Source organism: Scophthalmus maximus, chromosome 19 (genome assembly GCF_022379125.1).
Source record: "Scophthalmus maximus strain ysfricsl-2021 chromosome 19, ASM2237912v1, whole genome shotgun sequence".
Lineage (NCBI taxonomy): Eukaryota > Metazoa > Chordata > Actinopteri > Pleuronectiformes > Scophthalmidae > Scophthalmus > Scophthalmus maximus.
The window spans coordinates 13,870,706-13,887,500 of record NC_061533.1 but is presented as its reverse complement, the minus strand read 5'-3'; the positions used below and the strand labels follow the sequence as shown (position 1 = coordinate 13,887,500).

The 16,795-nt window shown below is 41.6% G+C and overlaps 1 protein-coding gene across 4 annotated transcripts; it reads left to right on the top strand.

Moving 5' to 3' along the window:
* The first annotated feature begins 3,685 nt into the window (after nucleotides 1–3,685).
* On the top strand, nucleotides 3,686–9,258 carry slc14a2 (solute carrier family 14 member 2). Of its 4 annotated transcripts, none has more exons than XM_035641043.2 (11): nucleotides 3,686–3,810; nucleotides 4,109–4,127; nucleotides 4,228–4,299; nucleotides 6,033–6,201; nucleotides 6,498–6,687; nucleotides 6,991–7,119; nucleotides 7,256–7,448; nucleotides 7,692–7,839; nucleotides 8,061–8,195; nucleotides 8,376–8,425; nucleotides 8,520–9,258. In XM_035641043.2, exons 2-11 carry the CDS (start codon nucleotides 4,122–4,124, stop codon nucleotides 8,883–8,885), a joined length of 1,458 nt encoding a protein of 485 aa, XP_035496936.2. In that variant the 5' UTR covers nucleotides 3,686–3,810; nucleotides 4,109–4,121; the 3' UTR covers nucleotides 8,886–9,258. The 4 variants fall into 4 exon arrangements, with proteins under 4 accessions (XP_035496936.2, XP_035496933.2, XP_035496932.2 ...); XM_035641040.2 differs by having other exon boundaries at nucleotides 3,718–3,810; nucleotides 4,197–4,299; XM_035641039.2 differs by lacking the exon at nucleotides 4,109–4,127 and having other exon boundaries at nucleotides 3,725–3,810.
* The last annotated feature ends 7,537 nt before the right edge of the window (nucleotides 9,259–16,795 follow it).

Sequence of the window (16,795 nt, the reverse complement as noted above, 5' to 3'; positions counted from 1 at the left end):
TTTATTTTCAAACTATGCAGAAATATGTGGAAATCAATGGCTGCATCTAACGGTGGGGTGAATGTATGATCCAAAACTATGTGGCATACATTTGGAAATGATCAGCATAAAGATAAAGCACATGAGTTGTAGCTGAGGAACTAAAAGTTGCACAAACACTGGTATGTTTCTTTAAATTCAATATAGGTGAAACCATTTGTAACGATGAAAGTCGAAACCCTTTAATCAGTATCAGGCTCAACAAGTCCGAGTCAGTATTAAGAAAATATAAGAACAGATATTTGTCACATGTTGCAATATATAGTATATGTAGTTTAATATGAATATTCTGTGACTACTTGGATGTGAACATGTGGGTTTATCAAAAGTCCATTGTTCCTATGATTGCTTAATGTCTGATGAAATATGTTTATTTCCCCTGTGATTTAAATATTCCATATGAATATCTATAAAAGATGACAATCTGGAGGATGTCACGTATGACTATAAAACGTTGCAACATAATACAAAGGAAACTGGCCATGACAGACGTTATGGGGAAGCTCCTGAGGTAGCAAACACGTACAAATATTTGAAAATTTTTGGCCATTTATGTCTATTTAGCGCAAAAATGCAGTGAATAAAATGAAAATAATACAATCCACTTCTTTATTTGCGATGCCACTTTAGAGCAAATCAATTAAAGTAGGCTTGTGCACAATTAGTTTCTCATCAGTCTTAGAATATAATGGAGTCTTCGACTCAAGTATTTTCCCTTTCAATCTTGATTTAATAACTAGTAGTTAGCATTGTCCCTTTAGTATTGTGGCGTTATTTTGCATCTATGTGGGTCTCCTCAGATGCTCAAAAGTTAAAGAGTATCTTACTAAACTGAAAAGCTTCACCGCCTCTGGTCCAAAGTTTCATATGTGTTGCAGCCCTGACCTGACTGCAGCCTGTGTGGTCAGAAGGGCCCTCTATTCCACCTGAAACCACACCCAGCAGGGATGGCACATTGAACGGACACACCCTCTTCAGGGTGTACCCGTGATGTCACCACACCCAGCAGTGATGATTTTACATCGCTTAAGCAAGGTGAAAAGTGTTAAGCAGAATTATTATTATTTTCACAGGCGGGAATTTGGCTGTATGTGTTGGCAAGATAGTTTCATGTGAAAAACTTTGACACTTTGGACCACCATTCATGGCTGTTAACCGAGCTTGTTAATCCTCAGAAAATGTGCTAAAAACAAAAAACAAAAAATTGTGTCTGTCCCCTGTATTAAAATTCCTTTCAGCTGAAATCTTAGAAGAATCCAGACGAAAAATTGCAAATGAAAGTGACAGCACTTTCTCTAAAGACCAAGAATACAAATCAGACAAGCATCATACTAACTCACTGTGCTAAAAGAGGCCGCTCATTCTGAAAAAGGGGCAAATAGTAACAAGTAACACACTTATACAAACACACACACATACACACACACACACACACACACACACACACACACACACACACACAGATGGAGATGTGGCCGGGCGTCAGGCCAGATGCTCAGAGAGAAGGAAACTCACATTCTTGTGATGGAGAGTCATCAAGTATCAGGTTCCATGGACTCTGGCAGAGCCCCCTCACCACCCATCTCACAGACACACATACACACACACACACACACACACACACGCACACACAGAAACAGGCACATGCTTTGGCACATACTGCCGCCTCGTCCTTTTTGTGTGTGCACGAGGGTGGGCTGGCAGCATCAAATCACTGTAACTGCTGCCTCTTCTGATTTTGTCAGATCTGTTTCTGGAGAGGTTTATGGGTTATGGGGAGAAGTGTCGGATCTTGAATGCAGCTTGGTTTGATTTGTATTATTTAGCAAGAGTATGTGTGTTATCAATGAGGGGACCATTTCAATCAGTGTTGGAGAAGCTGTTTAAAGACAAATGAATACAAGTGGTTGGTATGATCCCCTGTGAGGCCCACAGGTCAAATGATCTCGGAGGAGAGAAGGGTAATGAAGGGACACAGTGTAATTTCATATTATTCCACAAGATGTCAGCATCAATCTACGCTACTTGATGCTGAAACTGGCTGCCACTCAGACCAAAATCTCAGATTTTCCAAAATCAAAATGTCAAATTCCATTTTCTCAGTGTACTTAATACATGAAGAACATGACAAAAGGTTTAATTTGAAATCACACGTTTTAAGTGTGGATTGTTGCATCAACCAAACTAGTTCAGGTTTTTCATGTAGAAATATACAAGGATATTAACGCAGATTCCTTTTTTCCAGTCCAGTCAAGTCCAGTTACACATGCAAACAAGCACTATTGTTCAGTCTGGTGCTAGAGCCAATTATTGCATTGTGAAATATTATCTGATGATCATAACAAGTAAAAAAAAATCATCTTATAATGACCATGTCTTGGAAAAAAAAGCATTCTTAGAAATTTGATCTCGCACACACACACATACACACACACACGCGCGCGCGCACACGCACACATACACATTCATCTGACTCCATCAGTGATGACGAGATGGCTGCTGAGTCAATCAATTCTGCTTATCAGCTCTGCAACTCTTTACAGTAATTGTGTTTAATGATTATATAAACACAACGGCAACAAACAACCCCGCCCCTCTGCAATGTCACAGCCATCTGTAAGTTTGAGTGCATGTGTGCATGTGTGTGTCTGCTGTTTATGATAACATGACTTGGATACCATGTGATGATGATGATGATTCGGTGCAGCAGTATCAACAATATCTACACATCCCACTACCACCCAGGACAACTGAAACACAACAGGGAAAAGTCAATTGATGGAATTGCTGTATTAGGCCAGGAACCATTGGAATAATCTACCAAAGTTAAAACTTGCTCCACCTCAACCAGCTACAACAGTAAAATGCTGCTTACACATTGATGTACCAGTATTAATAATCTGATAATGTCATACGTAATAATATTTCAATGAAATGGACCATTCTGCATGGTAAATCAATCGTTTCTTTCACCTCTGTCACTGAGCGCTGATGTTATACTCCGCCCCAACATCAGCGAGGTCAGAAGTTGTGAGCAGGCGCTGATGTGCAGGTGCCATTCTTCACATACAGAAAATGTTTATGTCTGTAGAACACTGACTCGTAGTTGTTGTAAGCATGCGGAAGCTTTAGAACTTGAAGTTCGATGCAATTCATGCAAAACTAAATAATGTCAAATTGTACATCGTTTCTTTTTTACATTTGCAGTTGTACTCCCCAGAGGCCATTAACAGATTTTGATGTGTAAAATCAGTAGCGTTCCCTTTTAATTGACTTCTTATAGTATTAATGTCGATGAGGTCCAGGAGGAGACATTCACCCACAGGGTCAGGCAGGGACACTGATACAGTATCTAGAGTGCATGGCCTCTCAGATGTTTACTGTTGGACAGCGATCAGGAGCAGATCAGGTCCTCGAGTCCTACGTTTTTACCCACATGCTTTAGAGTCTGCAACCTGTCAGGCAACGAACACGTGCAGATAAAAGCGTGACTTTGTCTGAGTTCGACTCAATGTAGGTCAAAGGAAAGATAGAAAATTGGGTGAAATTTTTTTGGTATGGGCGTGGGAAAGATCCAGTGATTCCTGCAGAAAATGATAAGAGAAAATTTAGATGTAGATGAGAGAAAGAGGTGGAGAGGAGGGGTTTCTCAGTGGCCTGTGGCTATAAAAGCCTTCAGTGGAAGCTGCTGCGGTACAGCTTGAGAGAAGCTGGAAGCCCATACTGACGGTGTCTATTTTGGGACATATGCCTGGATCACACTGTACAAAGGTAAGCGCATTTCTAACTGTTTGTCCAGCAGGACAGTATACCACCATCTAACATTAGTTAATATGTATATCTGAAAAGAGAATGAGAAAATATTTAAAGGTTATTTGTCAAGTTAGGTCTATACAGTAATTATTTATCTAAGAGCATTTATTTTTGTGGATGGTTTATTAAAAAGCGGTGAACTTAAGTCATAGTTAGGTTTGGTGTAAATAATAATTTATATCAAAAAGAAGCTTGTAGATTTTGGTTTAATCTTCCTTGGGGACATAAAATAATATTTTACATATTTTTTTTTCAGACAAGTTGATAGAATGAAGGTATAGTAATAAATAAATAAACAAAGAAAAAACAATTAAGGATTTAAATGTATATTTACACTGAGGAAGACTTGGAATGTCTGTGCTTCTCTCCTTCAAGGATATTCAGGAAAATATCCACGGCTCCACTTCTGCTGCACTGCCCACCAGCTCTCCTGCCACAACCTTTACTGTAAGTCACTCCTTTCACAGAATGACTATTTCTTTCTTTTTTTACACTCATGTGAACTGGTGGAAGAGACATAAGCGATACAAGTTAAAGGGGCAGTAAGTGACGTTAAACTAGTAAACGTTTTGTAAAAATGTGCAAATAATTACTCATGTGCCGCTGTGTGTGAACCGGAAAAAAAAAAAAGTTTCCGCGCAGTCTTGGATCTGTAATTTGAAAAAAAAAAATTCAAATTACACCTTAAGAGTCGTGCTGGCAAGTGGTGCTACGACTCGGGGGTTTTGGCACGTCGGTCTCCCATACCCGAGGTTACGTGCCCCTGGCAGAACAGTAAAATCTTTAATAACAACAATGAGGGAGATAAACCTTCTGCAAAATCGCTTACTGTACCTTTAACTAGTGAACCTCTGTAGTGACAGCCAGTTGTGAAGGTCGCCCTCGGCAGGTCATATTTAAACCCAGACAAGAAAGGCATACATCCGCTTCAGTCAAGCCACACCAAACTGCTTACACTCACAGATATTAATCCCCTAAATAAGAAAAAAATGTCCCCATCAAGATCCATGCATTACCTTCTGGGTAATCAGTGAAAAAACATCTTGCAATGTTATAGAAAGGGATTTTTTTTTTTAATTTTATGGATTTCTTGAGCTATGGTTGAGGTTGTTCTTGGTCAACAACCAGATATAATATCAACTCTTCGCCTCTGTCGGCAGCATGTTTGTTCGGGTGTCAATTGAGTGACTGAATGAGTGATACCCGTCATATCCTACTTGTGAAAACGCCGCTAAATTCTGCGAGTCGCTTGTACAGTATCACCACTTTACACCAGTCTCTTGGGCAAAGATTTAGATTTCGTATGTAGCGTGGATAACGTCGTGGGTCGTCCAGGATCAGGACCCCTGTTTCTTGGGCTGTGGGGCCTGTTTGGCTTTGATGAACCTGGGCTTCTCGTGACGATAGTTAAGTGTCCATAACCCTGGAACACCGTTTAAATTTAAAATAATCCACGTCTGGTCCTGAATTTTGATTTCCGGTTTAGAACGTAAACGTCTCTTAGGAAAAAGATGAACTGAACGGCACTGACCTGGATATCTCAAATTCAGTGCTTCTATCAAACGCCGATTATCGGCCTCTTTCTCTGAGGTCTGTAACTGCAGCCTGGGCAGTTTCTGGAGCCAGCATATATCTCCGGTGCTTTTATTGGATTACAGGTTGAAACACAAAATGTTGATTCTTGATGGAGCCTGTATCCCAATATAAGTATCTTGGTATTATCCTTGATCATGCTCTCTCATTTAAACCTCATTTTCAGCATCTGGTTAAGAAATTAAAACTAAAATTGGGCTTTTACTTTAGAAACTTCTTATCTACAGATTTACATTCTTCGAAAAGATACAGTAAAATTTTTACTCTTGCTCCCAGGACTTATTGCTACTAACTGTCCCTGAAGTCCACATAAATCTGGGGAAACGGGCTTGCAAGTACGCTGCTCCGTCGGCTTGACCTTAAGCTCCAAGAACTATCTCCGAGTGTGAGGGTCTGTGCTTGACCTTGGTTGCTATGGCAGCTATCAGACAGTTACAGACAATAAACCATGCTTTGGTTAAATGACCTGTGAGTTAACTGTAGACACACTTTGCCTTATTCTACCCAAAGTAGGAAATCTAAGGAAAAATTTCTCTCACAGTTATCAAACTCTCTGATTAACCCTCCAACTGTAATGATGGTTCCAGGAACTCCAACCACTGATGGTGCACCCAGGCAACTCCCAGGAGGACATGACGGAGAAGGACACAGCGCCGCCAGGAGGAGCCTCAACCCTGCAGAAGGCCAGGGCCCGATTCCTCAGGGGAGTCTCCTACTTCTCTGGAGACATGGAGGTGTTTGGGAAATGGATGGAAAGTAAGTTAACACTGACTGCTTTGAAAAATACTGTCCTGACCCTCATCCACCGATCATTGCAGTGTCCCACGCGCCACTTCTCGCTGTGGGTATTTTCACAGTCTTTAAATACGCTTGCTGTCAAATAAATGTGTCTTCACTTGAGAAAACATCCGAGATTTATTTGTGTTGCCCCTGGAAGCAAAACTGTGAGCTCCGAAAGCCAACAACTTGTCCAGCATTCACTCTGGGAACTCTGTTGAGCAGCTTTGTGAAAATGTCCGCCCCTCTCTTTGCTCTCCCCGTCCACCTTTCAGAGCAGTTCATCTTGCTGCAGCTGCTGGACTGGGTCTTGCGCGGAGCGGCCCAAGTGATGTTTGTCAACAACCCCCTGAGCGGCCTTATCATTTTCGCTGGCCTCATCCTGCAGAACTACTGGTGGGCCCTAAACGGCTTTGTGGGCACACTTTTTGCCACCATTTCTGCCCTCATTCTGCAACAGAGCAGGTTTGAGCCCTCAATGATTAACAGTGTGGATGGTGTTGTTTTCACCTTGTGAGTCTGTGTGAGTGTGTCCTCATGACAAAATGCTCATTCTTACATAAATACATTTTACTTTGATATTTGAACTCACTACCAATCACAACTACAGCAGGTTCATATCATTTCTGCATGTGCCGATGAAAATCTCTTTCGACACTATTGTGAAACATGATTCGAAAATATGAATGTTCGTGGATTATTTTCCTTCGACCGTAGATTGTGAAGTGATTAAATAAATATAAAGTCATTCAAATTCCTTGCCTTCAGGGGTGCAATAGCTGCAGGGCTGTACGGGTACAACGGCATCCTGGTGGGTCTGCTGATGGCTGTGTTCTCCAATAAAGGAAACTGGTACTGGTGGCTTCTGCTACCCAACGTCTTCATGTCCATGATGTGGTAAGCAGATGGACTGAGTGATAATAAGAAATGTGCAAAATTGTGCTACCGAACGAAAGTTAGTCCTTGAATGTGACTTACACATGAACACAACTAATAACACTGTGTTAGCTGATGTTGTGTGAATGTGTTTCAGCCCAATTGTGTCCAGCGCCCTTGCATCTATCAACAGTCGCTGGGATCTGCCTGTGTTCACGCTGCCCTTCAACATCCTGGTGTGTCTCCACATGGTCGCCACCGGTCACTACAACCACCACTTCCCCCAGGTCCTCATTCAGCCTCGCTCTGAGCTGCCCAACATCACCTGGGCCGAAATCGATGTACCCAAGGTCAGTGGCAGGCCATGGTTTGTCTAAGTGCCCAGCAAGATGTTCTGTCAGAGCAACGCGTCATTACAAATCTACAATCGATTTCAAAAGCCCTGCTAGTGTTTTAGATAGTCTGGCTAATCTGATTACGCACATTTTTACCTAATTTACCATATTTCAGTTGGTCAGTTTCTACACACCTACAAGTCTGATAATGACACTTTTATGTATTTTTGTTCGACCTTTCTCTCTGTACCTCTTTAGCTCTTCATGTCAGTGCCTGTGGGAATAGGCCAAGTTTACGGCTGTGACAACCCTGTGACGGGAGGAATCTTCATCGTCTCGCTCTTCATCTCTTCCCCCATCACCTGTGCTCATGCTGTCCTGGGATCTGCAGTGGGCATGGTGTCAGGTAAGAGGACCAGACGATAACCTCGGTGATTCTGTCTCACCTCAGTAAACGGCACTTCTTATTTCTGCGACCTTAAGTGCTCATAAGATGAATTCAATCATCAAAATGCTCTAGCTGCACAATGACCTAAAAAGTAAAGGTGCAAAATTACCGTTGTTTTTTGTTAACATAATCCAAACATAAACGATTCTCTGACAGCATGAGTGCGTTCTTTTCGGCAGGTCTGGCTCTGGCAGCTCCTTTTGGAGACATTTACTTTGGCCTTTGGGGATACAACTGTGTGTTAGCCTGCATCGCTATTGGAGGAATGTTTTACGCTCTCACCTGGCAGGTGCACCTGCTCGCCATCACGTGTGGTGAGTAGACACCTCGACGACAAAAACACAATCTTAAAATGCATCTAATCCGAACAAGATGACGATATGACATGTAATCACATGCCACACTGGCAGAGAACCACTAATCTATGATCCCACTCACCACGGGATGCACACGACGATGTCATCTCACGGTATCTGTCTTCTTCTACACCGCAGCTTTTTTCTGTGCATACCTCGGCTCAGCTATTGCCAATATCATGTCCAGGGTGAGTACACATTTTTCTCTCACTGCATTTGAATATATTGGCTCATGATATACTTAAATATCTAACTGCAACACAATGTATTTTTCTTCCACAGTTTGGTCTGCCAGCGTGCACCTGGCCTTTCTGTCTCTCTGCCCTGACGTTCCTCCTCCTGACCACGGGGACCAAGAAGATCTTCAAACTGCCACTGGCCAAAGTCAACTATCCCGAGAAAAACCTGGGCTTCTTCTGGAAGATGAAGAAGGAGGAGAAAATTGAGAAAGCTGAGGCCGAGAAGAAAGAGCGGGAGAAGCAGCAGAAAGCCATTGATGAAGAACTGATACTAAATGAGAAAGAGCAATTGCGGCTTGAGCTTGAAAGAGCGGAGGAAGGGGGCACACAAGAAGAACAAAAGGCCACTGAAGGAGAAGAAATCAGACACAATGATGTCATCGAGATCCCTGTTGATGATTGTGTGTAAAAATATATTCTGCTTTTTATTTTATTTTGTTTTGTAAAACTATATTAAATGTATATTTTTTTAAATAATTTGTTTTTGCACTTATGAAATGGTTACGAACAACCTGTGACATATGTCATCTGTTGTTGAGAAGCAAACAGATCTGTCTGAGAAACAAACAGATATATAAGTATTAGGGGCCAGTTGTTTAAAGGACAGTGGGAATTAAACTTCTATATATCACTGTAAAGTCATGAATAAAAAAATAGACCTTAATTATATAAGTATATTAATATACTTGTGAGTGGAGATCAGGATAAATAGCTTTTTTGATCAAGTCACAATAAAAATGAAATATTGTACATTAATTTAAAAAAATAAATATTTTGTTATATATTGTGTATACTTTGGTTTAATCTACTTTGCGAAACACACTGACATGCAGCCCCTATACTTTCTACATGTTACTGTAAAATGGCTTTCATGTTATCCGTCAGGACTCCAGGCGCATTGTGACCTTCAGGTGCTTAAGGAGGTATGTGGATGCTGGTTTGTATGGTTGTGCAAATTGATTGTCTGATGTTATCTAAGGCATTCCAAGAGTTAAGTACAGAGGCAGAGGTGCAGCTGACCATAAACCTGTCAAACTTTGACTTTTTGAGCCGTGGTTACATACATGCAACAAGATGCCTCCCTTCTCCGCGGATGACTACCACAAACTTCTTCAGAAGATTGTAGTGCTGGAAACAAAAATTCACCGGCTCGAAGTGAATGTGGAGGTAAATGGACTTTGTGGGAATGAGACTGACTCAAAACAGTGAAGAGAAATAGGCTAATAAAAAGCTAATCACCAACCAAACTACTAAGAAGCAAGAGGGTTGTGTACAGAGCAATAAATTGACCAGCAGTCCTCCCTGGAACTCTCTTGGTGCTAAGGCAAAGCATAAATCATGTCCCTGGGAAATGGGAGGAAAACTTACAGGCAGGACCCAGCACCGTGAGATATGTGGTGTGACCGGCTGGCCTGCTTTAGCATCCAAGCATAGAACATCATTAATCCCTGTACAAAGCAAGATCCAACCGTGGACAACTGTGACAGGAGAGACGACTCACAAACCTCCTCAACGAACAAGTTTGCAGCTGGAGAACAGATTTGCTCCATTGCTGCAGGACCCTCGACACCGATCTGATGCGTCTGATAATCTCAAATCTTCACAAAGCAGGGTAAGAACCAAAAGTGACGCTGAAGATAAAAGGCCACAGGGAAAGCTAACAAATGGGCCTCAAACTTGTGTGTGATGTGGGTGATGCTGCTATTAAAGATGCGAAAAGCATGTGGAGTAAAGACACCAAAGTACTCTGTTGTCCCAAAGACATGGTCTCTGATCTGGAAGAAAGGATCTTGGATATTGTGAATGCACACCCAAATGTGAAAAAATGTGGTTCTGCACATTGGGTCAAATGATGTTGTGAAACAACAGTCTGAAGTGCTGAAAGTACTTCACTGGTCTGTTAAACACGGTCAGCTCTATGGATGCTCAGGTGTTTATCAGGGGTCCCCTGCCGCCAGTCAGGGGACCCCCCCTGACACCCCCCTCCACACCGTACACCAACACTGAGGCCTGTGAGGATCCACCTACTTCACCCCCCCCCCAAACATCATCCACTTCACCCTCCCCGCTTTTCACCCTTTCTCCCTACTTCCAGGTTCTACTCTTGAAATACCCCACTGCCTCCTCTTTCACCATTGGATTTAAGTCCTCATCCAGTTCTGGCAAAATCTTCAGAGCTTGATGATAACTTCAATGTTAAAATTACAAATGTTATTGATACCATTGCACCCACTAAGGTGAAAGTGATCTCTGGTAAAAAAAAAAAAAAAAAAAAAAAAAGATCTCCATGGAGAAATGCCACGTTGGTACGAAAAGAAAAAAGAGCGTGTCGAGAAGTTGAACGCAGGTGGCGAAAAACAAATCTCCAGGTCCACTATGAATTCTTTAGAGAAAGACTACGCATCTACAACTTGGAATGGAGAAATGCAAGGCAATCCTTCTTCTCTGACATGGTTGTCAAAAACAAAAACAATGCACGTGCCTTTTTCACCACTGTCGACAGGCTCACAAACCCTCCTGTGTCAGTAGCCCCTGAACTTCTTTCCACCAGAGCCTGCAATGAATTTGCCTCCTTCTTCATTGACAAAATTCTGAAAATCAGGCAAGCAGTCAGTGCCTCCACATCAGGTACAGGACATGTGTTGTCCGGTTGTCCACTTAAAATCAATTTAATTACCATGACACAATTTTGTCCAATCAACCATAAAAACTTGGAGGAGATTATACAACATCTAAAATCCTCCTCTTGTTGCCTTGATATTCTGCCAACAGGCTTTTTCAAAAATGTCTCAAACTGCATGGCCTCACATCTTCTACAGATTGTGAACACATCTCTTCTCTCAGGAGTCTTCCCACAGGCCCTGAAAACTGCAGTTATCAAGAACAATTTGGACACTTCACTAATGAACAACTATAGGCCGATATCAAACCTCCCATTTCCGAGCAAAATCATTGAAAAAGCTGTTTTTAAGCAGCTGAACGACTTCATGGCAATGAACTACTGTTTTGATGTCTTCCAGTCTGGATTTCGACCACACCACAGCACTGAGACAGCTTTTGTTAAGGTCTTCAATGACATCCACTTAAACACAGACAGTGGCAAAATTTCACTCTTAGTTTTACTGGATCTCAGTGCTGCATTCGACACAGTCTATCACAACATATTACCAGACCGACTGGAAAACTGGGTGGGACTCTCTGGCACAGTATTAAACTGGTTTGAATTGTATTTGAAAGACAGGGACAACTTTGTGTCTATTGGTAATAACACATCTGAACGGACAAAATTTACATGTGGAGTTCCCCAAGGCTCAATTCTGGGGCCTCTTCTGTTCAACATCTACATGCTCCCAACTGGCCCAGATCATGGAAAACAACAAAATATGTTACCATCATTATGCAGACGACACACAAATTACATTTTTAAAACATTTTTAAAACATTTTAACAATATCACCTGGGGACTATGGTCCAATACAAACACTGAGTAAATGCATTGAGGAAACGACTGGATGCATCAGCATTTTCTTCAAATAAACAATACAAAACTGAAATAATTGTTTTTGGAGCCAAGGAAGAACCATCTAAAGTTAGCACCGAGCTTCAAACGGCAATGTTAAAAACAAGAAACCAAGCCAGAAATCTGGGTGTAGTCATGGTTTACAAAGCACTGAATGGTTTAGGGCCAAATAACATTTCTGATCTTCTGCTTTGCTATGAACCATAGGACCTCTGAGGTCGTCTGGGACAGGTCTGCTCTCTGTCCCCAGAGTCAGAACTAAACATGGAGAGGCCGCGCTCAGTTTCTATGCTCCACAGATCTGGAACAAACTCCCAGAAAACTGCAGGACAGCTGCAACTCTGAGTTCTTTTAAATCAAGTCTGAAGACTTTTTTGTTTGCCGATGCCTTTCATTAATTTCATTTCTTGTACCGCACTGTAACTTTTATCACCTGTCTTTTTCTCTTTTTAAATGTTTTCATTTTCTCTTTTAAATTTTTAATTATTATTATATTTTAATGTGATTTTATCTGTTTCCTTCCAATTTCTTTTAATGTTTTATGTTAAGCACTTTGAATTGCCTTGTTGTTGAAATGTGCTATACAAATAAACTTGCCTTGCCTTGCCTTACATGCACGGGTGAACAACTAGAGCACCTACTGTTTACTACTCCACAACTGTCACAGGTGCAAACAGAACTAGCTGGTGGATTGCATCAACCAACTGTCTTTCTGTGAACTGACACAAACCTGCCCTGACGATGATCATGTTCTGTAAAAAAAACAAAAAAAAAACATCACCTCTTTTCATTTAATGTTTTAACTCTACTTTAAGAATAATACGTTTTAGTGGGATTTATAATATCCTTTCATATTATCATAAAATAAACTCTAAAGCACATAGTTCCAAAGTTCCTGAAAATATAACAGCTTGGAGACACAAGGTTTCGTAACCGTGAGCCTTCTAGAAGCCAACAGGGCCTTCTTCCTCAATCCAAGCATGTAGCTCAGATCAGATAACGGTACCCATATCAGCCAGATGCTTTCCTGCTGTTTGTTTAAAGAACTCAAACGTTGGAGGGACGGAACGTGCGTGCATAGTTTGGCACATGTTTGACCTCATGCAGCCTTACACCAAAATGATTTTAAAACTGGACGGAGCTCATCCTCTGGGGGCTCGGAGCTGTGGCAGTCACGTGTGCAGCCAGGCCCGAAGTAACTACTGTGTTGTTCAAATGAAATTTATGATGTATTGATAACTTCTGTACCTCTATCAGGTCAATTAAAGTTTGTCAGTATAATTGCAAAGCATGTAATGAACAGTCAATCCTACACTTGAGACAAAGGAAGGTCAACACATATTCCCTGAGAGTTACCAGGGACGTTCCCATTTTCTTCCTTGACGCTAAACATTTTGGCAAGATAACTCATGACTGTGCAACACAAAGTTCAGCCTGAACTTTGTGTTGGTCTTGTCCAGGACGAACTGTGGGTGTTATAATATTCAGAGGAGAGGTGGGTAGAAAGAGATGCTCATGACGGGAGTTCCCCCAGCAGCCTAGGCCTATAGCAGCACAACTAAGACATGTTTCAGCAAACACCTGAGCAACTCTAACTATAAGCTTTATCAAAGAGGAAGGTTTGAAGTCTAACTTTAAGTGTAGAGATGTCGTCTGAGCTGGCTCCAGAGGAGAGGAGCCTGGTGGCTGAAGGCTCTGCCTCCCATTCTACTCTTACAGACTCTGGGAACCACAAGTAGTACTGAGTTTGCAGAGCGAAGTGATCTATTGGGACAATATGAAACTACGAGCTCGGTAAGAAGGGATGGAGCCTGATCACTAAGGGCTTTGTAGGTGAGGGGCAGGATATTGAATTCTATTCTGAATTTTGTAGGGAGCCAATGCAGAGATGCCAACACATGGAGAGATATGATTTCTTTTTCTAATTCCTGTCCGAACTGGTGCTGCAGCATTTTGAATTAACCAGAGGCTTTCCATTGACTTATTGGGTCAAGAAAGTTGAGAGTTGAAATGTAGTGTGCTGTGGGATGTGTTTTATCTGAAAATCACTGTAGCGTGCAGGTTATCAGAAATCTCATGAGACGCCTTGTTAGACTGACTGCGGAAGCCACTTTTATACTGTACAAACGGTTTAAACTGATTGAAACTTTGCCAACTTAAATTTGGGTCATATGTAATGACCTTAATAGCAACTTTAAAATGGCAAATTCAATTTTTTTTACCAGTCACATCAGAAACCCTATAAATCCAGTGTACAACACAACATCATCACTGAGCAGAATTAAAGTAAAAACCCAGAGTTTTAACTGTGTCACCGCAGGCGTTAAAGTTACCAGTTATTTACTCACCAGTCTAACAGAAATATCAAAGTTAAGCAGTAAACTTCAATCTTTTACTCACCCCTTTCTTTTTTTGTACTGAAATTTGCATGATGAAACCAGCTGGCCGGTTTCGTCCCTTTCATGTGGGCGACCAGTCTGTCCTCAAGAAGCAGTGCGGCTCATAGGGTATATCATAACGGCTTGTCTTGTAAACGCCATGATGGCTGATGATTCCATAGGAAGCGTACAAATTGCACCTTTAAACCACATTTAAGCATCTCCAGCTCTCCTCAATACAGAGTCACGTCACATCTACACTATCACATGTTGTCAGGGGCGTGTTACTGGATCTGGGAGCTCCAGGTAGAAGGGACCTGCACAGTCACACTCGCTTGGCGCATAAAAACAATCACAGGTTCAAAATCTGTACATTCACATGCACACACTAAAAACTGAGAAACTGGAGCAGCAATGTTCACACTGCTGGTCTGTGGCAGCAGGGGTGAAGAGGGGGGGGGGGCAGAGATAGAGAGTAGAAAGCAGAGTTATAGGGCAAACTGTTGTTTACCACAATATGATTTATCAATGATTGAATCAGTTGTGCTCCACTAACACCAAACAAACGGTTCATGAAACCAGCACAAATAGCTCATGTTTTCATGCGGCGATCAACAGATTCCAGCGGGCCTTTCAATCTCTTTCATTTCTCATGCTGCTCAACGGAGCCTCACATTTCCTCGTTCAGAGACCGATACGCAGTTCTTTGCGTATCGGTTTCAATCTCAACGAATCCCAAATGGATAGTCCAGTTCCATCTGATGGACTGGACTGTGACTGCGAGCGGCTCTGCCGATAATGTCAGCCTGACCTCTCTTGGCAGCGTTGCATATTTCAAATGGTTCTTGTGCTTCTATGAATTGTTGAATCTGACAGATGACAGATTGATGTGACGCAGGACACACTGGCCAATGTGGATCCTCACAGCTGATACCAGGTAGCATTTTAAATGTTTACAGCATATACGGCCACGTGACCTGATAATCACCTCAATCAGCGTCTCAGTGTCCAGACCTTTTGTTACGCAAAGTCTGAAGCCATGTGATGTGGCGTGATACAGTGATGCTATCTGCCTTTGAACCATTTCTGCTCTTTTGGCTCCTGTCCTCGCAGTATAAATTTATACTTTGAGGTATCTCCTTAAAACCTCCTACATAGCTGCTGATTATGTTCTGCACGTGTACAGTAGAATGTTAAGTGAGAGATTTTGCCTCCTGATGACCGCATTCTCTGACAAGTAGACTCAAATCTGCAGCTGCACATCAGCTCTGCAGTGATGTACAATTGCTAGGAATAGAGATTAAGTACTTAGAATATTTCATCTCTGTGAGACTTGCCAGTCTTTAAATGGGCATTGTAATGAATTGGCATATTGTTGGTTTTAGTACATGATATTCATCTGACAGCCACAGTTGTTAATTTGCACAATTCTTACATTTAAAACATCTGCTGAGCTCAGAAATCATGATGCCTCATTAAAGTTAAACCTGCCATCAGAGTATTTTTGATCAGCGGACAAGTTATGCATCAAAATGCTAACAGGTGATGAATATTATTGGTGGATGTGTACTGTATGAGCTTGTGCGTATTTATCAAATTCCATATTTATTCCAAGTTTAATTTCATTGTATGCATTGGGAGCATTTCTGGCTTGGGATAACATGAAAAGTTGCCTTCTAGATAAATTCTGCCTTATTTTCTGTTTGTTTTTTAAATTTAAATTTTAAACATTGTCCCTGTCAAATAAACTTACAAAGTAAGTGTCCCTCTCTGAAAGGGAATGCTTAACGTGTGAACAATTAATAATGTAAACATAAATCACTGATTTGACACTTAAAACACTTTTACTTACATCAAATTTTGAATGCATGACTTACTTTTTAAAGAAGTATTATTGCATTGCAGCATTGAACATTTTACTTAAGTAAAAAAGAAACTGGAGCCCCTTTTCCATCTGTGAGAGCAGGAGCCACCAGCACTCCTGGTCAGGCCTGGACTAGAAAGAGGACTCAGATGCAGAAGACAGTTCAGGCAGGCTTTTATTCAATCATCTCAAAACCTCAGACAGAGCGACTAAAATAACAGAGAACCTCAAGACTAATCTAACGGACTAAACATAAATCACTCACAAGGAGGCAAAGAGAACAAACCACAATACGAGGACCGACAACACTCGGGCCCAGGACAGAGGGAGACGCAGACTGTGAAACACCCTGATCAAGCATGTTCAGTGTCTTGGTTGATATTTGCTGATTAATTAAAAAAATGTACAGCTGATGCAAAATCAAAAATGTTGGCCTGATTTGGGATCCAGAAGAAAGGTCGAGGGATCCTCAACGTTAATCGAGGTGATCATCGATAGGATGGAGCTCCTCCACCTGCAGCCGTACGTCTGCCTCTGGCAAGGTGTTTACCTCCAGT

Excerpts from the sequence above, each read along its gene's own strand:
- slc14a2 (XM_035641040.2), top strand. The coding sequence starts at position 4,204 with ATGTCTGTGCTTCTCTCCTTCAAGGATATTCAGGAAAATATCCACGGC. Across the intron at positions 7,120-7,255 it reads GTCTTCATGTCCATGATGTG|CCCAATTGTGTCCAGCGCCC; the intron begins GTAAGCAGATGG and ends AATGTGTTTCAG. Across the intron at positions 7,840-8,060 it reads TGCAGTGGGCATGGTGTCAG|GTCTGGCTCTGGCAGCTCCT; the intron begins GTAAGAGGACCA and ends TCTTTTCGGCAG.